This window comes from Trachypithecus francoisi, unplaced genomic scaffold (assembly GCF_009764315.1).
Source record: "Trachypithecus francoisi isolate TF-2019V2 unplaced genomic scaffold, Tfra_2.0 Lachesis_group12, whole genome shotgun sequence".
NCBI classification, from domain to species: domain Eukaryota; kingdom Metazoa; phylum Chordata; class Mammalia; order Primates; family Cercopithecidae; genus Trachypithecus; species Trachypithecus francoisi.
The window spans coordinates 77,131,421-77,156,729 of NW_022681457.1; the positions used below are offsets into that span (position 1 = coordinate 77,131,421).

At 40.9% G+C, this 25,309-nt stretch overlaps 1 protein-coding gene across 1 annotated transcript in view; it reads left to right on the forward strand.

The window, feature by feature from the left end:
• Nucleotides 1-2,946: 2,946 nt before the first annotated feature.
• The window catches only part of STIL (STIL centriolar assembly protein), a 62,010-nt gene continuing 39,647 nt past the window's right edge, over nt 2,947-25,309 (forward strand). The window contains exons 1-8 of the mRNA XM_033226477.1: nt 2,947-3,120; nt 6,811-6,897; nt 10,728-10,835; nt 13,386-13,498; nt 13,984-14,171; nt 15,527-15,774; nt 19,810-19,893; nt 22,441-22,527. Coding sequence (XP_033082368.1) covers nt 6,854-6,897; nt 10,728-10,835; nt 13,386-13,498; nt 13,984-14,171; nt 15,527-15,774; nt 19,810-19,893; nt 22,441-22,527 — 872 coding nt within the window. The 5' untranslated portion in view covers nt 2,947-3,120; nt 6,811-6,853. The remainder of the gene's footprint in view (nt 3,121-6,810; nt 6,898-10,727; nt 10,836-13,385; nt 13,499-13,983; nt 14,172-15,526; nt 15,775-19,809; nt 19,894-22,440; nt 22,528-25,309) is intronic.

The window sequence follows — 25,309 nt, forward strand, 5'->3', positions numbered from 1 at the left end:
GTAGTATTTGCATATAAACAGTGTACAGTCATCCTTATACTTTAAATCATCTTAAAACAAAAATTAGTTGGGCGTGGTGGCATGTGCCTGTAGTCTCAGTTTCTGGGGAGGCTGAAGTGGAGGATCACTTCAGCCAGAAGTTGAGTCTGTGGTGACAGAGCAAGACCCTGTCTCAAAAAAAAAAAAAAATTAAAAATCGTCTCTACTTATAATAACTAATTGTATAAACTAATTGTATAATACCTAGCACATTGTATAATACCTAATACAGTGTACATGCTATGTAAAAAGTGGTTATAAGTTTTTGTTTTTATTTTTTTTTTGAGACGGAGTTTCACTCTTGTCGCCCAGGCTGGAGTGCAATAGCGTGATCTTGGCTCACTGCAACCTCCACCTCCTGGATTCAAGTGATTCTCCTGCCTCAGCCTCCCTAGTAGCTGGAATTACAGGCAAGTGCCACCACACGTGGCTGATTTTGTATTTTTAGTAGAGACGAGGTTTCTCCATGTTAGTCAGGCTAGTCTCGAATTCCCGACCTCAGGTGATCCGCCCACCTCAGCCTCCCAAAGTGCTAGGATTACAGGCATGAGCCACTGTGCCCGGTCAAAGTGGTTATGGTTTTAAATTAAATTATTTGAGAGATAGGGTCTCACTCTGTCACCCAGGCTGGAGTGCAGTGGTACAATCATAGCTCACTGCAGCCTCAAACTCCTGGGCTCAAGCAATCCTCCCACCTAAACCTTCCCGTAGCTAGGGCTACAGGCCTGTACTACCACGCCCCACTAATTCTTAAATTTTCTAGGCCGGGTGCGGTGGCTCAAGCCTGTAATCCCAGCACTTTGGGAGGCCGAGGCGGGCGGATCACAAGGTCAGGAGATCGTAGACCATCCTGGCTAACATGGTGAAACCCCGTCTCTACTAAAAAATACAAAAAACTAGCCGGGCGAGGTGGCAGGCGCCTGTAGTCCCAGCTACTCGGGAGGCTGAGACAGGAGAATGGCGTGAACCCGGAAGGCAGAGCTTGCAGTGAGCTGAGATCCGGCCACTGCACTCCAGCTTGGGTGACAGAGCGAGACTCCGTCTCAAAAAGAAAAAAAAAAAAAAAAAATTTTCTGTAGAAACAGGATGCTGCTATATTGCCCAGGCTGGTCTTGAAGTCTTGGTCTCAAGCGATCCTCCCATCTCGGCCTTGCAAAGTGTTGGGATTACAGGCAGGAGCTACGGTACCCAACATGTGTGTCTTATTTGTATTATTATTTTTGAGGCAGGGTCTTGATCTCACCCAGGCTGGAGTGCAGTGGTACAATCTCAGTTCACTGCAACCTCTGCCTCCCCAGTTCAAGCCATCCTCCCACCTCAGCCTCCCATGCCTGGTGAATTTTTTGTATTTTTTGTAGAGATGGGGTTTTGCCATGTTGCCCAGACTGGATTTGTATTATTTTTATTGTTGTTATTTTGTTTTTTTCCCCTCTGAATATTTCCATTTGTGGCTGGCTGAATCTGTGGATATGGAACCCACTGATAGAGGGCTGACTGTATATAAATACATAAAATATCAATACTATATATAATATCAATAGTTGTAGAGATAGGCATATATGGTTTATAAATTTAAGTCACATTCTTTTCTTCTATTCAATGGGAATTTAAAATTTTTATGTTACTTTGCTGGGGGCGGTGGCTCACTCCTGTAATCTCAGCAGTTTCAGAGGCCGAGGTGGGCAGATCACTTAAGGTCAGGAGTTCCAGATCAGCCTGGTGGCCAACATGGTGAAACCTGGTCTCTACTAAAAATACAAAAACTAGCCGGCCGTGGTAGTGCTTGCCTGTAACCCCAGCTACTCAGGAGGCTGAGGCAGGAGAATTGCTTGAACCTGGAAGGCAGTGTGCAGTGAGTTGCAGTGAGCCAAGCTAGAAGGCAGTGTGCAGTGAGTTGCAGTGAGCCAAGCTAGAAGGCAGTGTGCAGTGAGTTGCAGTGAGCCAAGCTAGAAGGCAGTGTGCAGTGAGTTGCAGTGAGCCAAGATAGTGCCACTGCACTCCAGCCTGGGCGACAGAGCAAGACTCCGTCTCAATCAATCAATAAATTAATAAATAAAAATTTGGGCCCAGCTTGGTGGCTCACACCTGTAATCCCAGCACTTTGGGAGGCCAAGGTGGGTGGATCACCTGAGGTCAAGAGTTCAAGACCAGCCTAGCCAACGTGGTGAAACCCCGTCTCTACTAAAAAATACAAAAATTAGCCGGGCGTGGTGGTGGGTGGTAGACGCCTGTAATCTCAGCTGCTTGGAAGCCTAAGACAGGAGAATGGCTTGAAGTCGGGAAGGGGAGGTTGCGGTGAGCCGAGATCGCGCCATCGCACTCCAGCCTGGGCGACAGAGTGAGATTCCACCTCAATAAACAAACAAATAAATAAATAAATACTGTCACTAACACAGACGGCTTCCTAGGAAATGAACTGGAAGAAATCTAGAACTTGAGGATAAGTGATCAGAAAAAGGAAAAATTAAAATGTAAATTTTAGAATAAAAATTAAAAAGTAAGAAACTGGAAGAACTCTAAATTTGTCTTTTGTGCTTTCGGGTAAATAGTTTGGAAACTGTTCTTCAGGTGTCCGCTTCCAGTAGCCGACCGATGACCGTCTTATAGAGCACTTCCGGCTTCATCTGCCACTCGCTCCTCCGTTTACCTACCTGGGCTTTCCATTGCGCTAGCGGAAAGCCTACCCCGCCCCGGAACTTAACCGTTGACGAAATGAAAGGTTTAAATCCTCCGAACCTTGATCCCGGAGCGCCGGTGGCGCCCGCAGTTCTCCAAGAAGACTTGGGATTGGTCGAGCGCAGAACCAGCGCGGGGCGCTGATTGCTTGGTACGCCAGTACGTAACAGCGACCGTGCGCGGCGCTCTAGCACCACCCCCCGCTCCCTGACTGGCGGGGTTTCTGACCAGTCAGCAGGCGTGGCGCGGCCTTCGGTTTCGCGAGCCTGTGTTTGCCGCCTCGGTTCCCGCGACCCCAACGTCCCAGAGGCGGGGCCGGAGTTGGTGGTGGTGAGGCGGTGGCGCTCCCTGGAGCAGGCCCCTGCTTCTACCCTGCAAACAGACCTCAGCTCCGCGGAAGCTGCGGTAAGTGGAGCTTTGTGCTCCTGGTTCCCCCTTGAGGGGCGGCAGCGGGGCCCGGGGAAGGTTGGTGGGAACATTCAAAGCCCTGTAGTGGGTTCCGCCCTCCAGGAGCCTGGAGCCGATGACGAGAAGGGGAGCTAGTGGGAGAAATTAAGCATTCCATGAAATCCTTGGGTATCATCTGAGCTAAGATATGTGAAAGTCGATAACGTGCCATTTAAAGTTGTTTTTACGGTGGAAATTTCTTGAGGCCTGAAACCTTGAATGCTCCCTCTTGCATTCCTCACAGTTTCTGGCTTACACTCTGCTACGTAGTAAAGGGATCAGTTAATGTTTGAAGTTCGTGGACTACTGAAAGTCAAGTGTAAGCCGCAAAGTGCGAGAATGCTATGCGTGTGAGTACAGAGACAGTATAGTACCATCACCAGGGTGTCTGGGAGAAGGTTTCACAGAGGAAGTGACATTCGAGTTGGATTGTGAGGGATGGCGGGAGTTTACCAGGGCATTCCAAGTTAAGGGGGGCAGCCTGTGCAGATACTGAAACCGGGGCACTGCAAGTAGTTCAGTTTGACTGGAATGTAGGATGAGTGGATGGGGGTTAAGGTTGGAATAATAGAGTGGGGCTGGATTGTGAAGATCCTTTATTCTGTGTATAAAGAAGAACCAACAGCTTTTTAAAAACATTAATTTTTATTTTTATTTTTGAGACGCAGTTTCATTCTTTGGCCCAGGCTGGAGTGAAGTGGCGTGATCTTGGCTCACAGTAACCTCCATCCCCCGGGTTCAAGCGATTCTCCTGCCTCAGCCTCCCTAGTAGCTGGGATTACGGGCACACGCCACCACGCTCAGCAGTTTTTTGTATTTTTACTAGAGATGGAGTTTCACCATATTGGCCAGGCTGGTCTCGAACTCCTGACTTCAGGTGATCCACCCACCTCGGCCTCCCAAAATGTTGAGATTACAGGCGTGCACCACCGCGCCTGACATGAGCCATTGACTTTTAAAGCAGGAGAATAATTTGATCAGATTTATATGGAAACACCCTTCTAGCAGCACTGTGGGGACTTTTCCGTAAGTACCATGAGAGTTGGTGAAGGTAGCGACTGAGTTGGTGGGTATGGAAAGATTATTTGTATGGAAGAAGGGGTGAGGATGATTTGAAGGTTTCTATTGTATACGATGATGCCTTTACCTGAGAATATGTTTTGCTACGTATAGATGTTGTGTGGTTTTAGTTTCATTAGCTTTAATTGCTTGTACAACACTGACAATGAAACTACCTTATGTATATTGTTTTAAAATGAGAAATCAACATCCATCTTTTCACCCCAATGAATAAAGGAAGAAGACACAAATAGCACATTTTAAGATACTTCTGTTTAATGAAGAAAAAATTGGCACTTTTTATACTTCATAGTTACAGTTACCCACGTGAATACTGTTATCCATGACAACCAAGTACTAAGGAAGGGTTTTAGGATTTAAAGCCTGCATTCCATGGAAGCTACATTAAACCTTTTAAGTCCAGATATTTCTAAGAAGGACTTTTTAGTCAACTTTTTTTTTTTGAGATGGAGTCTCACTCTGTCGCCCAGGCTGGAGTGCAGTGGTGCAATCTCCACTCACTGCAAGCTCCGCCTCCTGGGTTCACGCCATTCTCTTGCCTCAGCCTCCCGAGTAGCTGGGACTACAGGTGCCCGCCACCATGCCTCGCTAATTTTTTGTATTTTTAGTAGAGACGGGGTTTCACCATGTTAGCCAGGTTGGTATCAATCTCTTGACCTCGTGATCCGCCTGCTTCGGCCTCCCAAAGTGTTGGGATTACAGGCATGAGCCACCATGCCCGGCCTAGTCAACTTTATTAAGAACACATTTTTCTCTGCCTTGAACAAGGTATAAGATCACTTTCAATAGGATTTTCAGCCTCTGACTTTATCTAAAAAGTATCTTCTAAATAATCTCTGCACCTGGATTAATTATCCTTTTCTCCTTTATCTTGCTTCACACAGAGTGAGACAGAGGCTCACTCTCTTGCCGAGGATGGAGTGCAGTGGGACAATCTCGGCTCACTGCAACCTCTGCCTCCCAGGTTCAGACGATTCTCCTGCCCCAGCCTCCTGGCTAGCTGGGATTACAGGTGTGCATTACCATGCCTGGCTAATTTTTGTGTTTTTAGTAGAGAAGGGTTTTCACCATGTTGGCTAGGCTAGTCTCGAACTCCTGACCTCAGGTGATTCACCTGCCTCGGCCTCCCAGAGTGCTGGGATTACAGGAATGAGCCACCACACCTGGCCTTAGACAGTTTCTTTTTCCTAGAATTAATACAGAATGTGCAGGACCTAAAGAACTCTTAAGATTTGAAAGAATATAGGACATACTAAACTCTAAAGAAAGGACTATGAGGTCTGTATTTTGCTTCAATAATACTTAGATGGAACTATCCAGTGGGCAGTTAGAAATACGGATTTGAAACATCCAGTCATGGCGGCTCATGCCTATAATCCCAGCACTTTTCGAGGCTAAGGCAGATGGATTGCTTTAGTCCAAGAGTTCAAGACCAGCCTGGGCAACGTGACAAAACCCTGTCTCTACAAAAAATACAAAAAAATTAGCCAGGTGCGGTGGTGAATGCCTGTGGTCCCAGCTATTCGTGGGGCTGAGGTGGGAGGATCACTTGAGCTCAGGTGGTGGAGGTTGCAGTAAGCTGAGATTGCACCACTGTACTACTTCAGCCTGGGCTACAGAGTGAGACCCTGTCTCAAAAGAAAAAAGAAAAAAAGAAAATGGATTTGAAACTCAGAAGAGAGGTGGAGCTAAAGGTTTGCTATAGATAGGTGAGTATAGAAGCAATAGGAGTGGAGGAGAGTACCCAGAGAGAGCATCTGGAGTTAAAAAACAAGAATACTGGGCTGGGTGCAGTGGTTCACGCGTATAATCCCAGCACTTTGGGAGGCCGAGGTGGGCAGATCATGAGGTCAAGAAATCAGGACCATCCCGGCCAACATGGTGAAACCCCATCTCTACTAAAAATAAAAAATTAGCTGGGCGTGGTGGCGCGCACCTGTAGTCCCAGCTACTCAGAAGGCTGAGGCAGGAGAATCACTTGAACTCAGGAGGCGGAGGTTGCAGTGAGCTGAGATTGCGCTGCTGCATTCCAGCCTAATGACAGAACGAGACTGCGTCTCAAAAAAAAAGAAAAAAGTACACTGATTTTTTAGTGACACAAGTCAGTTTGTGGGAATGCAGTACTTTTTTTTTCCACTGAAGATTCTTTAATGACTTCATTGTAGGCCCAATAAATATCTAACCCAAATCATTCTTTTCTGCTGCTTCATGGTTTTATGAGGATTGTAAGGCTTTTGATCAAAATCTCATACATTTAATACTACCTGCCCTACCAAGCTCACTGAGTTGATACCAAGGTTTTGGGGCAGAATCTACGCTTTCCTTAAGGGATAGATATATTGGTAGATTTTGCTGCCTAGAATAAATATTAACAGTAATTTATTGGCAGGATGACTGTAACATATGAAAATGATTGGCAGAATCTACAAGCATTTAATCTTATTAATCTATAGTCACACTTCATATAAGAAGTAATCTAATTTTGCCTGTAATTTTAATATGTGGTTAAATCATATTTTTCTTCTTTGTTTTTATCATTCATTAGTAATATTCTCTTTAATTCTTTAGGATACTGAGGATTTGAAATTAAAGAAATCATTCACCAGACGTCATGGAGCCTATATATCCTCTTGCATGGCCCCAGATGAATACCAGGTATAGAAGTATTTTTACAAATATTTGTCTTACAGCTGTTCACATAACTTGGGAAGGTAGGTTGGAAGAGAAAAAATAACATAATCTTTAGAATCAGGAAATTCTGGGTTGATATCCCAGCTCTACCACTTGTTAGGTGGGTTACCTTGATCAAGTTAATTAACGAGTATATTGGGATATATGACATATTTTTATAAGGCATGCAATGTGTAATAATCATATATGGGAAATAGGGTATCCATCCCCTTAAGCATTTATCTTTTGTGTTACACACAATCCAACTGTACACTTAATTATTATCTTTTTATTTTTTATTTTTTATTTTTTGGAGACAGAGTCTCACTTTGTCTCAGTTCGTCATCTGTAAAATGAGGATGGTAATCTCTGTCTCACAGAAGATTATTGTGAAGAGTTATATAAGATTACTAAACTAAAGGGTCTAGTACGTAATAGGCACTCAGTAAATACTAGTTCCATCCCCTCCTTCAGTTATTTTCATAACACAGATCTTTATTGACAGGAAATAGTACCTGAACTTAAGAGGCTAAAAATTACCTCGGTGTTTGTTTACTTTCTAGACAACTGGGAAAGGGGTTGGGTTCTTTCCCTCTTAAAAATACTAATTCCTTGTTGGGAATAATTTCACATTAGATATACCAAGTTTCCTCAGATGTTCCTAAGCCTTTGTCATGTGAAGTAGGAGCATGCCACCTGTCTCCCAATTTTCTCTGTCCCTAGTTACTATGGGGACTGGGCAAATCAGCTTGTATTGTTTGGCCCTTTGGATCATTTATTGCTCTTTTTTCCCCTGGGGAACAACAATTAATGCTGACATGTGCATTTTTTTTTTTCTTCCAAACTAGAATTACATTCATGGGTCCCCTTTCTTCTCTGTAATGTCTTTCTTTGTGCCAGATGTTCTTGATGAACATAATGGGAAACATGACCCAGGGAGGCTATCATATTCCTTTTGCTTTAATTTTGGCCCTTGTGTTCTACCCCCCTGCCATCTCTTATTTGAAAATTGGTCGGCGCAGTGGCTCAAGTCTGTAATCCCAACACTTTGGGAGGCCGAGATGGGCGGATCACGAGGTCAGGAGATCGGGACCATCCTAGCTAACACGGTGAAACTCCGTCTCTACTAAAAAAAATACAAAAAATTAGCTGGGCATGGTGGCGGGCACCTGTACTCCCAGCTACTCGGGAGGCTGAGGCAGGAGAATGATGTGAACCCGGGAGGCGGAGCTTGCAGTGAGCCGAGATGGCGCCACTGCACTCCAGCCTGGGCGACAGAGCGAGACTCTGTCTCAAAAAAAAAAGAAAAAAAAAAAAAGAAATGTGTCAGTGGGCCAGGTGGTTCATGCCTGTAATCCCAGCACTTTGGGAGGCTGAGGTGGGCAGATCGCTTGAGGTCAGGAGTTCAAAATCAGCCTGGGCAACATGGGAAACCCCGTGTAGACAGAAAAATTTTCTCAAATTCTATTCTTAGAAGGGTACAGTTATGTAACAAGTTCAGTATATTTTGTTTCTAATTTTAAAAATTTAAATTTCTGTGGGTACGTGGTATATATATTTATGGGGTATATGACATATTTTTATAAGGCATGCAGTGTGTAACAATCACATATGGGAAATAGGGTATCCATCCCCTTAAGCATTTATCTTTTGTGTTACACACAGTCCAACTGTACACTTAGTTATTTTTATTTTTTTTATTTTTTATTTTTTAGAGACAGAGTCTCACTTTGTCTCCCATACTGGTTTCGCCCTGTTGGCCAGGCTGGTCTCGAACTCCTGGCCTCAAGTGATCCACCCGCCTTGGCCTCCCAAAGTGCATTATAGGTGTGAGCAACCGGGCCCGGCCCCATTAGTGGTCTTTTTCTTATTGTGGTTTTCGTGTATCATTCACTCATGTAAAATGAAAAGTTTTTTATGGTACCCTATATGATTTAATATTGAAACCTTGCTTTACACTGCCCCTGACATCTTTGTTGAGGAATTATTTATAATTACGTCCTTTTGTTGCTTCAACAATTAAACTTGTGCAGTATTTTGTTATTCCAAAATACCAAATTTGGAAACACTGGAAAATAATTAAGAATCTATTAAGGTTTTTTGCTTTTCATAACTATTGGGTATTGTCTAGCAATTATCTGAAATTAGTTCAGAAAGACAGATTTTAGTCCAAGAGCCATGGCTCATGCCTATAATCCCAGTGTTTTGGGAGGCCAAGGTGGGAAGATTGCTTGAAACCATGAGTTCAAGACCAGTCTGGGGAACATAGTGGGACCCTGTGTCTACAAAAAATACAAAAGTAAACCTCACGTGGTGGTGCACATTTGTGGTCCTAGCTGCTTGAAAGGCTCCCTTGAGCCCAGGAGTTTAAGACTGCAGTGAGCTATGATTGTGCCCCTGCACTCCAGCTTGGGCAGCAGAGCAAGGCCCTGCTCTTTAAAAAAAAAAAAAAAAGAAAAGAGAAGATTTTAGTTTAAATTTAAATGTAAATTTATGATTTATACTCATTTTTCTGTTACTTAAAAGGGACTTTATAGGATTGTCTTGTTCTTTTTTAAAAGCTTGTGTATATATAAATTTACATATGCATAGATAAAAAGGTCAAATAAGCCAAATTTTGAGTGTCTATTCTCCTGGTAGTAGAGTTACAAGTGAGTTTTCTTTTTTAAAAAATATATTTTGGGCTGGGCGCGGTGGCTCACGCCTGTAATCCCAGCACTTTGGGAGGCTGAAGCGGTGGATCATGAGGTCAGGAGTTTGAGACCAGCTTGGCCAACATGGTGAAACCCCATCTCTACTAAAGATACAAAAAATTACCTGCATGTGGTAGCGCACCCCTGTAATCCTAGTTACTCGGGAAGCTGAGGTGGGAGGATCACTTGAACCCAGAGGCGGAGGTTGCAGTAAGCTGAGATCACGCCATTGCACTCCAGCCTGGGCAACAGGGTGAGATTCTGTCTGAAAAAAAAAAAAGGCTGGGCGTGGTGGCTCACGCCTATAATCCCAGTGCTTTGGGAGGGTGAAGTGGGCAGATCACGAGGTCAGGAGATCGAGACCATCCTGACTGACACGGTGAAACCCTGTCTCTACTAAAAATACAAAAAATTAGCCAGGTATGATGATATGCGCTTGTAGTCCCAGCTACTTGGGAGGCTGAGGCTAGAGAATCGCTTCAACCTTGGAGGTGGAGGTTGCAGTAAGCCGAGATTGCGCCACAACACTCCAGCCTGGGTGACAGAGCGAGAATCTGTTTCAAAAAAAAAAAAGAGTATTTTTTGGCCGGGCACAGTGGCTAATGCCTATAATCCTAGCACTTTGGGAGGCCGAGGCAGGTGGATGACTTGAGGTCAGGAGTTCGAGACCAGCTTGGTCCACATGGCGAAACCCCGTCTCTACTAAAAATACAAAAATTAGCTGGGTGTGGTGGCACATACCTGTAATCCCGGGTAATCAGGAAGCTAAGGCAGGGGAATTGCTTGAACCCGGGAGGCAGAGGTTGCAGTGAGCTGAGATCATGCCACTGTACTCCAGCCTGGGTGATGGAGTGAGACTGCATCTCAAAATATATATATATATATTATATATATAATATATATAATATATAATATATATAACATATATATTATATATATTATAAATATATATAATATATATATGATATATATGTTATATATATATTTTTATATATAAACTCTTTGCAGATTACAAAAGTAATCTGAAAATACCATCACCTTAAAGATAGTTAATGTTTCCTATCAAATGTCTACCAAGTTTGCTATTCCTTGTGCTTTAATTTTAAATTGTTTTTTTGAAAGGTTTCCTTCAAGCAGGATGGTACCTTTCCACTTTCCTCCATCAAAATGTGCACTTTGGAACCCAACACCAACTGGAGATTTCATCTACTTACATCTCAGTTACTACAGGTATAACATGTTTCTTTTTTTCAAATCAAACCAATATAAACAAGAGTAATACAAAGATGTGTAAGGCAAAGTTGATACTATGACTAATTATTAATTTTTCTTTACTTTTCTTTTAGAAGCTCCCTTCAGGCAAAATCTTCCTTCTGCTGCTTCTTAACATCTGTTCTTTGTACTCTTGAGAGATAATCTTAATTTCCCAGTTTTCTGCAAATTCTGCATATTGTAGGAATTCAAAAGAGGTGAAATATAATAAAAATTGAAAGTGTCTTTTATCATATCAGCATGGTGTCCTTGTAGAACATTGAGAAGCTTGAACTGATTTTTGAGTGGATCAGATTAGAAGGAGTATAAAATCTTGTGGTTACCTCCGGGACCTTGACAGAAAGACAAGAAAGAAGTTTAGGTGTAAAGTAATAGAAAATAGATCTATTGAGGTTTTGTACCTAAGAGTTACTTGTTAAAAGTAGTATTCTAAGAAAGATAGATTGTGGTGGGGAGAGCCTTGAGTCAGCCTAGCTTCAAGATGCGTTTCTGTAATCACACAGGTGTATGCTGTCATGGTTTAAGGTTCTGTAACTGGGCTGGGCGTGGTGGCTCACACCTGTAACCTCAGCACTTTGGGAGGTTGAGGCAGGAGGATTGCTTGAAGTCAGGAGTTTGAAACCAGCCTGGGCAACAAAGTGAGACTTTGTCTCAATAAAAAATTAAAATAAAAAGTAAAAAAAAAAAAATAAGGAAAAAAAAAGTGCAATAACTGGAGGAAGACTGCCTAGGGAATCAAATCCTGATTCTACTGCTTATTTATGTGACCTCAGTAAAGTAGCCAAGGATCAGGTTCCTTTTTTATAAAATGACTATAATAATACCAGTTTCACAGTTCTCTTCTAGGGGTTAAATAAGACTCTGTAAAGCAATTGTCACAGTGCCTGGAATAGAAAGTATTTCATAAATGGCATCTATTATATATTATAAGGACTTAGAGCAATGTAGCAGTATTCAGATCAAGAGAAAAGAATGAAACAAGGTGTTTTGAAGAAATAGTTTGTAGTATTTGATGATTGATTGACGAGAGGAACGAAGGAAAGATACAAGTCAGAAAGTATTCAGGTTCAACACTAGTTGGCAGAGAAGGGTGGTACCATTGACAAAAATAGGGAGAGTCTTATGGAAGTTCAACTAAATAATGGTTAGTCCTGTTTTTATTTTTTTATTGTTATCGTTCTGTACATTTTGAGTAGTTTCCTTTGTTTTTCAAGTCTACTTATTTTCTCTTTAGCTGTGCTTAGCTGCCATCTAACCTGTTCATTTAGGTTTGGTTGTTTTTTTTTGTTTGTTTTTGTTTTTGAGATGGAGTTTTGCTCTTGTTGTCCAGGCTGGAGTGCAATGGCATGATGTCGGCTCACTGCAACCTCCGCCTCCCAGGTACAAGCAATTCTCCTGTCTCAGCCTCCCAAGTAGCTTGAATTACAGGCATGTGCCACCATGCCTGGCTAATTTTTTTGTATTTAGTAGAGATGGGATTTCACCATGTTAATCAGGCTGGTCACGACCTCCTGACCTCAGGTGATACCTGCCTCGGCCTCCCAAAGTGCTGGGGTTACAGGTGTGTGCCACCGTGCCTGGCCCTCATTTAGGTTTTTTAAATGTGGCAGTGTACTATATATATGAAAGGATACTTATAGTATATATGCATAGTTAATAGAATAAAAATACACATTTGTGTACCTATCCCCAGTTAATTATATAACTCATTGAATTTTTGCAAATTATATTTTTTATTTCTTTAAGTTCCATATGGCTTTTTTACTCAAATTTGCCTGGTCTGTTTTCATAGTATCTTATTCCTGGCTCATATTTTGGTTTTCCTTTTACATTTTTTAAAACATTTAAATCATACTATATTTTGTATTCAATACAGTAGTTTCCCCCCCTTTATACATGGTTTCACTTTCCGTGGTTTCAGTTACCCACAGTATAGTACAATAAGGTATTTTGAGAGACAGACTGTATTCACACAACTTTTATTACAGTATACTGTTAAAATTATTCTATTGTATTATTATTGTTAATCACTTACTGTGCCTAATTTATAATTTAAACTTTATCATAGATATGTATGTATAGGAAAAAACATAGTATGTATAGGATTTGTTACTATCTGCGGTTTCAGACATCCACTGGGGGTCTGGAACATGTCTCCCAGAGATAAGGGGGCACCACTGTAATGCTAATTATATCTGAAGCCCATACACAGTATGTAAAGAAATAGATGTGATTGTTTCAACTTACAAAAACAGGAGACCTACCTGCTGAGGTTCATCAAGTTAACAAAATGCCTGGAGAACAACTGTAGTTTCAGTGTCTGTTTATTGCCATTCTAGTTTCCTGGTGACCCTCCCTATCCCCTGCCTTTGACCCTGGGATTTCCTGACAATGATCTTTCTGTACATTTTTTAAGATGTGTGTTATAATTTAGACAGCATTTTGTGGCAGGAGGTTTTTTTAAGATATGAGGTCTACCATATTCATAAAAGACTTGTTGTTTTTCAGAAATCCAAAGCTTGTAGTAACTAAAAAGACCATCCGACTTGCTTATCGTCATGCTAAGCAGAATAAAGAAAATTCATCATGCTTTTTACTTGGTTCTCTGACAGTAGATGAAGGTAATACACTTTTAAAAATTGACCAGTGCTCATGTCTGTAATCCCCACACGTTGGGAGGCTGGAGTGGGAGGATTGCTTAAACCTGGGAGTTTAAGACCAGCTTGCATAACATAGTGAGACCCCATCAGTACAAGAAAACCTTTTTAAAAATTGCTTGTATGACTGCAATAGAATTTATTGATTCGGTCAACTATTGTATTTGCTTTGTGCTAATTTTCTTTGCTGTGTACCAAGGATATGAAGATGAGTAAAACCATCAATTACAGACTTCACTATCTGGTCAGATGGATGAATATATATAAGCAAGTAAGAGTTTAGTATACTCTTGTAAGAGTTTAGTTTACTATAAGATTTTAGTTTAGTATTTAAGAGTTTAGTGTACTATTGGTATGAACAAAGTGCTTTGCTATAATGTAGTCTTGATGGGTTGATTTTATGTTTTTAATCAGTATGCTATATAATAGCTGTTATTTTTGTTCTACAGATGAAGAAGGTGTGACATTGACAGTAGATCGCTTTGATCCTGGTCGAGAAGTACCTGAATGTCTAGAAATAACCCCTACTGCTTCTCTTCCTGGGGACTTTTTGATTCCATGCAAAGTTCATGTTCAAGAACTTTGTTCAAGAGAAATGATAGTTCACGGTGTAGATGACTTCAGTTCAGCTTTAAAGGTGCGATTCATTGACAACTTGATAGTTAATTCAACACAAGAATCAAACTATGTTTAGTATGCTGTATTTTAGTAAAACCATATTTGAGAATTATTCACAATAATTTGACTGAATTATTGTGAACCTAAAATCCAACTAAATGTGTTTCTGAGGGCAAAAATTCTAGGTAAGCCTTTCAGAAGAAGCAGTGTAACCAAGATAAGAAAGTTCAAGATGTACTTAGGGTAGTGTTCAGGGTATACATTTTTGCTGAATTTGTGGGCAGTCAGACTGGAGTATTAATTTGGTCAGATTATAGAGAGGCTTGCCTGGGCATAGTGGCTTGTGTCTGTAATCCCAACACTTTGGGGAGGCAGGTGGATTGCTTGAGCCTGGCACTCCAGCCTTGGTGGGAGCAAGATCCTTTCTCAAGAAAAAAGAGCCTTGTCTGCCAGCCTTAGGAATTTGAACTTTGTCATATGGGCCATGTAGTAATTGAAGGTTCTTGTGAAAAGGAAACACTGTCAAATCAGAAATAAGTTAATCTGATAGGCTGACTGAAGTTATAGAGAGTAGCCATTGTAGTAGTTGGGCTGGTGTGTATTACAGAGGGATGTATTAACCTATAGTACAATGATAGCAGTGAAACTAGGAAGGACACAGTGGGCATGGGCAAATACAGAGGGAGAACTAACTTGACAGTTTGTGGTAGCAAGAAAGGAATCAAAGAGGAATGGACTTTAGATTCTCTGAGACTCAATCAGAATTATTTTATGAGGCCAGGCATGGTGACTCACGCCTGTAATCCCAGCACTTTGGGAGGCTGAGGCGGGCTGATCAAGAGGAGTTCAAGACCAACCTGGCCAACATGGTAAAACCCTGTCTCTACTAAAAATACAAAAAATTAGCTGGGTGTGGTGGCACATACCTGTAATCCCAGCTACTTGGGAGGCTGAGGCAGGAGAATCGCTTGAACTGGGAGGTGGAGTTTGTGGTGAGCTGAGATTGCACCACTGCACTCCAGCCTGGGCAAAAAACCGAGACTCCTTTTCAAAAAAAAAAAAAAGACTTATTTTATGTCCATTTTTTTCCATGTAGTAAGTATTTATTGGGGGTGACTTCCCAATATGACTGAAGTGCTGCTAGGATATTTGCATTGGAAATGTGTAGTGGAGCTTGGGACAGTGAATCTTACTTGCTTTGATATAATTATTCACATAATCTTTTGGTCACATGGAAGAAATGAGAACTGAAATGTAAGTCAGAACTCATTTAATTTTATTAGTGCAAGATATTATATATGTATATGTATCAGTATAAAATAAACTTTGCACGTTTCGAAGTTGTAAAATAATTATTTAATATTGATTTCTCAGGCTCTACAGTGCCATATATGTAGCAAAGATTCCTTGGACTGTGGTAAGCTGCTTTCCCTAAGAGCTCATATCACTTCCAGGGAGACTTTGGACAGTGTGGAATTTGACTTGCATTGGGCAGCAGTAACTCTAGCAAATAACTTTAAATGCACACCTGTGAAGCCCATCCCCATTATTCCAACAGCTCTGGCAAGAAACTTGAGCAGTAATCTGAATATTTCTCAAGTTCAAGGGACTTATAAATATGGGTAAGTAAAAGATACATTAATCTAAACATTAGTTGCATTAGTATATTTTCAGAATGTCCATGTAATATGAAAGAATTGTGCAGTCAGTTTACATGCCAGAGATATGGTGGCTTGGTTAATGACAAGGGAAAGTAAAAAACGAAGTGCTTTATTTTTGTTGAATATAAAGTTTTCTTTTAAGTTTTGCCACCACCTACAAAAAATTGGTGATAGGGCCCGGCGCGGTAGCTCACACCTGTACTTGGGGAGGCCCAGGTGGGGGGATCACCTGAGGTCAGGAGTTCAAGATCAGTCTGGCCAACATGGTGGAACCCTGTCTGTACTAAAAATATAAAAATTAACTGAGCGTGGTGGTACATGCCTGTAGTCCCAGCTACTCGGGAGGTTGAGGAGGGAGGATCATTTGAACCTGGGAGGTGGAGGTTGCAGTGAGCTGAGATCGCACCACTGCACTCCAGCCTGGGCAGCAGAGACTCCATTTCAAAAAAAAAAAAAAAAGACAAAACCGAGTGGCCATAAAGTATAATGTCTGGACAACTCAGTTCTTTTTTTGAGATGGTGTCTTGTTCTGTCACCCAGACTGGCGTGCAGTGGTGGGATCTTGGCTCAATTCCACCTCCAGCCTCCCGAGTAGCTGTGATTACAGGTGCATGCCACTAAACCGGCTAAATTTTGTATTTTTAGTAGAAATAAGGTTTCACCATGTTGGCCAGGCTGGACTTGAACTCCAGACCTCAGGTAATCCTCCTGCCTCAGCCTCCCAAAGTGCTGAGATTACAGGGGTGAGCTACCATGCCCAGTCCCAGAGACCTCAGTTCTAAAAAAAAAAAAAAAAAGGTAGTGTTAAATATATTAAAATTGGAGGCCAAGGTGGGCAGATCACGAGGTCAGGAGTTCGAGACTAGCCTGACCAACATGGTGAAACTCCATCTCTACTAAAAATACCAAAAAAAAAAAAAAAAAAAAAAATTAGCTGGGTGTGGTGGTGCATGCCTGTGTAATCCCAGCTACTCAGGAGACTGAGACAGGAGAATCGCTTGAACCGGGAAGGCGGAGGTTGCTGTGAGCTGAGATCACACCATTGCATTCCAGTGTGGGCAGCAGAGTGAGACTCCATTTCAAACAAAAAAGAACGAACAAACAAAAAATTGGTTGATAATTTATTATTTGAAAATGTAAGGAGAAATTATGTTCTATATTATATATTCTGTATTATTGTTCGTATTTTATTTAGGTTTTAGGCCATTTTTTTTCTTAACTATAACCTGACTAATTATGAACCCAAGGGAGGCTAGATAATTTATTTATAGTATGCAGTTTTAACTGTGAATAATGAGCATTGCAGATAGAGAAAGGAGATAATTAAATAAAAAGTTACAGTACTCTTGCTTACCAAATTGCCAACTACTTGAGGGTGGAGTTTCCTTACAGAGCTGGAGTAGAATCCTCTCCAGCTTCCTATCTCCACTCTTAATTTCTTAGGAAATATAAGCCAAAATGCATGCTTTCTAATCCTCAGCGGGGCTACTTCCTTGAATCTTCATCTATTTATCTATTATCTACAAAACTAGGTTAGACAATATAAGCACTCTCTACTTTAAAGTTTGACCAGAGACTGCTCCAAATATTACACTTCTGGCTTCCTTTCCCAGTGACTCCACCCTAGTTCCTGTTAGGCCTTTCAATCTAAAAATGTTTGCCAAAGTACACTCAATTCCAAGTCTTATTCTCTAAAAATACCTCTTCAGAACCAGATTCTAACCAGAGCTGTGCTTTCTGGTGGCCTAAAGGAAAAATTGTTGGTATATTCCAAAATCGTGGAGTGGTCAAAAGTGAGCAAAGCTTGTTTGAATTAAATGAAACATTTAATTCACTTGAATTAATAAAGTACTTCTCAAGTGGAGCATGGGATTTTTTTATTTAAATTAACAAAAAAATTAATTTGTTTTCCTTAGTACCCATGCCCATTTACTTGAATAGCATGAATTTACCTTTCTTGGAATTATCCATCTGTGACTCCTGGGCATGCTGGTAGTAACCAGGATGTTCAGTATTCTGTCAATCACCTATTCCTCTTGCCCCTTCCTATCTAGATTAATCTATGGTGACATTTGCCATGCCAGGTGCATTGGCACACACCTGTAATCCCAGCTGCTTGGGAGACTGAAGCAGGAGGATGGCTTGAGCTTAGGGTTTCAAGGCTGCAGTAAGCTACAATAGTGCCTGTGAATAGCCACTGCTGTCCAGCTAGGACAATATAGTGAGACCTCATCATTTAAAAAAAAAAAAAAAATTGACATTTGCCCTTTATATATTCTAATATTTACTGGGGCCCATTATGGAATAGGTATTATGTTAGACATTGGAAATAAATAGATTAAAAACTATACTTACTATCCATTGAATATGTTGACATCTAAACATGATGTGCTATAATGGAGGTTTATATACAGTGCTGGGAAAGTAGGGGGAGGGATGTCCATATTTCCTGGGGAAATCATAGAAAACCTGAACTAATTTTTTTTTTTTTTTTTTTTTTTTGGAGACGGAGTCTTGCTCTGTCGCCAGACTGGAGTGCAGTGGCGTGATCTCGGCTCACTGCAACCTCCGCCTCCCGGGTTCAAGCGATTCTCTTGCCTCAGCCTCCCAAGTAGCTGGGATTACAGGCGCCTGCCACCACACCCAACTAATTTTTGTATTTTTAGTAGAGATGGGGTTTCACCACCTTGGCCAGACTTGTCTTGAACTCCTGACCTCGTGATCCACCCGCCTCAGCCTTCCAAAGTGCTGGGATTACAGGTGTGAGCCACCGTGCCCAGCCAGCCTGAACTAATTCTTTTACGGAGTAGAAATTTATCAGATGAGCAAGACAAGAGGGAGAACTTTCAAAGCAGCTGTGTCATTGTTGATATGTAAATCTTAGGCCAACTCAGGCTTAATATTCTTGTCACAAGACCTGACAAATGTATTGTCTTTGTGTGTTAGTGTTATTAGAGCAATAAAATATATCATCAGTGGTAATACCAAGGCTTTATGTCACTAATGGCATTGTTTTTGTTTTCTGTTTTTGAGATAGAGTCTCACTGTGTTGCCCAGGCTGAAATGCAGTGGTGCGATCTCGGCTCACTGCAACCTCCACTCCTGGGTTCCAGTGATTCATTCTCCTGCCTCAGCCTCCCCAAGTAGCTGGGATTACAGGCGTGTGCCACAATGACCAGCTAATTTTTTTTTGTATTTTCAGTAGAGATGGGGGTTTTGCCATGTTGGCCATGCTGGTCTCGAACTCCTGACCTCAAGTGATCTGCCCGCCTCGGCCTCCCAAAGTGCTGGGATTACAGGCATGAGCCACCACGTCTGGCCCACTAATGGCATTGTTTGCAAAGAAAGATATAACAATAAAATAAACAATTCTACTTTGGTTTTTTTGTATTCTTATAACTTACTGTCAATAATAAATAAAATATAAATATAGTATAATGTCCTTTTAGGGAAGAGTGAGCTTTTGGGTTTTATCATGATGGTTCCAAAGTCCTTTGACAGTGATTGGAGGAATGTGGCACATGGAAGGTTGATTATACCTCTCCTAATTCAGCCTCCTTCACTTAGAAGTCACATGTGTTGCAGTCTTGTCAAATCACTTGGATGCATGAACATTTTCCAGTAATAGGGAATTCAGTTCTTCCAAGGAAACCTATTTGGTTCTGAAATTGTCTGCCTTAATGTTAACACTCTTGATTAAAGTAAATTGTAAGTAAAGTTATAGAGCAAAACTTTTTTAAAAAGTTGTATAATCTTCAATGTCTTTTAATTGATAGATGGAAGTTTTAAGGTATTAAATCTCTTTAATCTCTTCCTCTTATCAGAGTCTTTTTACTGAGTCAGTACAAAGTTTCTGTTGTGTTTCTTTTGTGTGTGCAAGACAGTGTTCATTTGAATTATCTCTGCTTTCTAAAGTATGCTTCAGCATCTAGATTATGTCTTTTAGGTAAAAAGTACCTAATTTCAGTTATTTTCACATGAATGTCTTCTGTTTAGATATCTTACCATGGATGAAACACGCAAATTGTTACTTTTGTTGGAATCTGATCCCAAGGTTTATTCTCTACCATTAGTGGGAATGTAAGTATTACATTATTTATGAAAACCTTATCAGCCAAATGTTCAAATGTATATGATAAGCATGTGACTCAGTTGTACTGTAACTATTTAGATCATTTTATAAAGCCACAAAGATAAGTGGTTGTCAGGTTTTCTTATTTTACTAGTAGAATCAGCTAAAATAAGATTTTGCCCAATCTTTTTTTTTTTGAGATGGAGTCTCACTGTGTGCCCAGACTGGAGTGCAGCGGAGAGATCTTGGCACACTGCAGTCTCCATCCCCCAGGTTCAAGTGATTCTCATGCCTCACCCTCCCAAGTAGCTGGGATTACAGGCATGCATCACCGTGCCTGGCTAATTTTTGTTTTTTTAGTAGAGACGGGGTTTTACCATGTTGGCCAGGCTGGTCTCGAACCCCTGGCCTCAAGTGATTTACCCGCCTCAGCCTCCCAAAGTGCTTGGATTACAGGCGTGAACCATCGTGCTTGGCCAGATTTTGCCCAATCCTAGGAGGAACTCTAATATATAAAACAGATAAAAGTTTAATTCTATGGCTGGGCACAGTAGCTCACGCCTATAATCCCAGCACTTTTGGAGGCCAAGGTGGGCAGATCACCTGAGGTCAGGAGTTCAAGGCCAGCCTGGATAACATGGTGAAACCCCGTTTCTACTAAAAATACAAAAAATTAGCCGGGCATGGTGGTGTGTGCCTGTAATCCCAGCTACTCGGGAGGCTGAGGCAGGAGAATCACTTGAACCCGGGAGGTGGAGATTGCAGTGAGCTGAGATTGCGCCATTGCACTCCAGCTTGGGCAACAAGAGTGAAACTGCATCTCAAAAAATATAAAAAATAAAAGTTGAATTCTCCTAGTTGAAGGTGAAGCCTTAGAGCCCTATTTCTTCAATATTCTCTCACTACCACTCATCCTTAAGTCACCCTAAAGAACTCACGGCTCATAATAATACCATTTAAAAACTACTGTCAGGGAATCTTGCAGAAACCCCTTTAGTGTTAACGGTCTTCTCTTTAGTACTTAATGATATTTATGTGTTTAATTTATATATATGTGTGTGTGTATATATATATAGACCCGTGTGTGTGTATATATATACACACACACACACGTTTTGAGACAGGGTCTCACTTTGTCACACAGGCTGGAGTGCAGTGGCACAATCATGACTCACTGCAGCCTCAATCTCTGGGGTTCAGGTGATCCTCCTACCTCAGCCTTCTGAATAGCTAGGACCACAGGCACCAGCTACCACGCCTGGCTAAGTTTTGTATACTTTGTAGAGGCAGACTTTCGCCATGTTGCCCAGGCTGGTCTGAAACTCCTGGGCTCAAGCCATCTGAGTTGATATCTAGACAGAATATGTAGAAATTTATATTCACTCAGTATTGAGTACTTACTATATACAGTGTTATGCTTGATAATGTATTGAAGTTTAAAGCTTCTTAATTTAAAATCAAAGTGAGGTGATAAAACATTCAAATATTCATACACAGAAAAATAAAGTATATGATTTACTGTAAAATGACCAATATAGAAAGTGAACACTTAGTATTTGTAAGAAAGATATGATAGGGAGCATTTTCCTAGAGAAGACAAACTTGAACTAGACTTTTAATTGTTTGGATAGTAGAAGGGAAGATTGATGGGGAAGGGAACCCATGTGAGAGAATGGCACATGCAAGTGAATGAGAATGCACGGATGTTCTCTGGACCATGAAATCTACTTGTAGTTTGCTACAGTCCTAGTATAGGCAATGGATTGTTGCTGCTTAAGTAAATATTAAGAGCCTTCTCTGTTTCTGACTACCTGTATATGTTACAGCATTTAATCCTCAGCAACTCTGTGAAGTAGTTTTTTTTTTTTTTTTTTGAGACAGTTTCACTCTTGTTGCCCAGACTGGAGTGCAATGGCAGGATCTCGGCTCACCGCAACCTCTACCTCCTGGGTTCAAGCGATTCTCCTACCTCAACCTCCCGAGTAGCTGGGATTACAGGCATGCACCACCACGCCTGGCTAATTTTGTATTTTTATTAGAGACGGGGTTTCTCCTTCTTGGCCAGGCCAGTCTTGAACTCCTGACCTCAGGTGATCCCCCTGCCTCAGCTTCCCAAAGTGCTAGGATTACAGGCGTGAGCCACCGCGCCCGGCCGTGAAGTAGTTTTAGGCTACAAACTAGTCTGTACTACTTCAGCCCATTCTTTCCAGTCCAAGCTAATTCATTCTAGTATACTGCTTTCATCTCTTAACCATTTTCTTTCCCACATCTCAGGTAGAAGAGGACAGAGATAACACATGCTTGCTCTCTGTCTTTCTCTCTCTCTCAATATATATCTATTTGTCTGTCTATATATATCAATATAGTTATATAGATACAGATGTCTATATATTCTTCCTCTTAATTATCGGCATGTTTTTAGATTTCTTACTAGTAAGGCTCTTTAATGTATGGCAGATAAAAGCCATACGTCTACCTTATTATCTTAGGAAGAATGTAAAGTATGCTATATATGTAAGTGACTATGGTTTTTAATTTCTAGTTTTTTCTTTTAGTTGGCTGTCTGGAATTATACATCTCTATAGTCCTCAGGTATGGGCTTGCTGTTTGCGATACATATTCAATTCTTCTGTTCGAGAAAGGCAAGTGATATTTTATTCTGTAGTACTTTATTTTGATCCTTTCCCCCATTCATAGTTTGTGGTCCCATTTAAAATTCATGTAATGCCTTAACCTTTTACAATACTTATAAATAAACATGTACATTAAGAAAAAACAAACCTTATATTAAATGGGAATAAAACCAGATTAAAAAAAGATGAGGTTGCAGTATACCTGGAAATACCAAGGAATTCACTTGCCTAACCACAGAACACAAACCTTTTAGGGGTGGAAAAAAACCGTAGAGATTGTCTACTGTAGCATCCTATTTTGTAATTAAGGAAGTTAACTTTCAGTGAAATGACTGCAAATGAGTTTGAATTTGTTACCTTACAGGTGTTTTATTAAGTTACACAGTGTTACTGCTAATACACAAAGAAATACTTGAGACAAGATTTTTAATTTCTTCCTGGAACTGAGCCTAAACATTGGAATTAATAGTTAGGGAAACTACTTTTAACCTCAACTCTTTTAATAGATAAAGAAGGTAAGAGACAAATGTCAGTATTTGTCTCTTACCTTCTTTATCTATTAAATGAGAAGGTCTATTTTTATCTACCTTGGGTGGCTGTAAAGGACTTTAAAAAACTATATTGAAAAGGCAATACAAGCACATAGTAATAAATTGACGTACGTAAATATCTACAATAAAATAGATCTCTCTTCCTCCCCATTTCCCTAGACCCCATTCTCAGAGACAATCACTGTTAAGTGATATCTTGTGCTTCCTTCCTGAAATAGTCAATATTTCAATATTCAACATAGACAAGTATCACCTTTTCCTGGCCTGTGAAAATTAAACCATAGCATCCTTTCTTTTCTTTATGTTGCTTTTTTCTGTATAAATTATACCTTGGAGATCATTACATCTTGGCATATATATATTTAATATACATATTTTACAACTGAAGAGTATATAGTACATACTGTATTCTAAAAACAACTGGCCCTTTTGTCTTGCAGATAGTGGTCGACTGAACATTTTATGCATACATCTTTGTGTGCATATGCTAGTATATTTGTAGGATAAATTTCTAAATGTGTTTTTTTCTAGGCCAAAGAGTATGTAATTTAAAATTTGGTAGATATTGCCAAATTGCCCTTCAGAAAGACTGTACCAGTTTATAATTTTTCCAGCAGTACACGAAAGTGCCTTTTTCTCTCTACCTGCACTAACACTGTGAAAGAAATATTTATTTATTTATTCATTGAGCACCTATTATATCTATTATGTTTACGATATTGGGGATGACAGCAAGCAAAATAAAGGTCCCCAGACCAGGTATGGTGTCTAATGTCTGTAATCCCAGCACTTTGGGACTTTGGGAGGCTGAGACAGGAGGATCGCTTTAGGCCAGGAGTTCCAGACCAGCCTGGGTACCATAGCAAGACTTTGTCTCTACCAAAAAAAAAGAAAAAAAGTTAGCTGGGTGTAATGACACATGCCTGTAGTCCCAGCAGGAGGCTGATATGGGAAGACTGCTTGAGCCCAGGAGTTCAGGCTGCAGTGAGCCATGATTGTGCCACTGTACTCCAGCCTGAACAATGCAGACCCTATCTTAAAAAAATAAAATAGGCCAGGCATGGTGGCTCACACCTAATAATCCCAACACTTTGGGAGGTCAAGGCGGGTGAATCACTTGAGGACAGGAATTAGAGACCAGCTTGGCCAACATGGTGAAAACCCGTCTCTACTAAAAATGCAAAAATTAGCCTGGTGTGGTAGAGCATGCATGTAATCCCAGCTACTTGGGAGGTTGAGGCAGGAGAATCACTTGAACCTAGGAGGCAGAGGTTACAGCGAGCTGAGATCACACCACTACGCTCCAGCCTGGGTGACCAAAAAATAAATAAATAAATAAATAAATATAAAATAAAATAGTCCTGTGAGACAGGCAATAAACAGAATAAGTAAAATAAATAGTATGTTAAAAGATGATGAGTACTGTGGAGAAAAATAAAGCCTGAGAGGAGGATGTTGTGTGTCTGAATGATAGTGGCTGATAAAGAGTTGCCATTTATTTATTTTTTAATTTTTTAAATTTGTATATTTATTTATTTTATTTATTTATTTTTTTGAGATGGAGTCTCGTTCTGTCGGCCAGGCTGGAGTGTAATGGCTCAATCTCAGCTCACAGAAACCTCCACCTCCCGGGTTCAAGCAATTCTCCTGCCTCAGCCTCCCGAGTAGCTGGGATTACAGGCATGTGCCACCACGCCCTTCTAATTTTGTATTTTTTCAGTAGAGACGGGGCTTTCTCCATATTGGTCAGGCTGGTCTCGAACTCCTGACCTCAGGTGATCCATCTGCCTTGGCCTCTCAAAGTGCTGGGATTACAGGCGTGAGCCACCGTGCCCGGCCAAGAGTTGCAATTTAAATGGGTGGTCAGGGAGGCCGACTTGAGGTGAGGGAGTAAGCCTTGTTGCTGTCTGGGGCACTGTCCTAGGCAAAGGATATGTTAAATGTAAGGGCTCTTGGGTGAAAGATCATGTAACATCTTCAAGGAACAGCAAAGAGGCCACTGTAGCTAGAGAGGAGTGAAGGAAGGGGAAAGTAGCTGGAGATGAGCTCAGAGAGGTAAGTAGAGGGCTGTCGTTAAACTTTTGACCTCTGCTAACCTGATAGATGAAAAATAATCTTTTCCAGTGATTTATAACCTCATCTTCCAGGAACTGCCTAGTCATGTCTTTGGCCATTTTTCTCTTAAATTGTGCATCTTTTCATATTGCTTGTGCTAGCAAGCTCTCTCTCTATATATAATA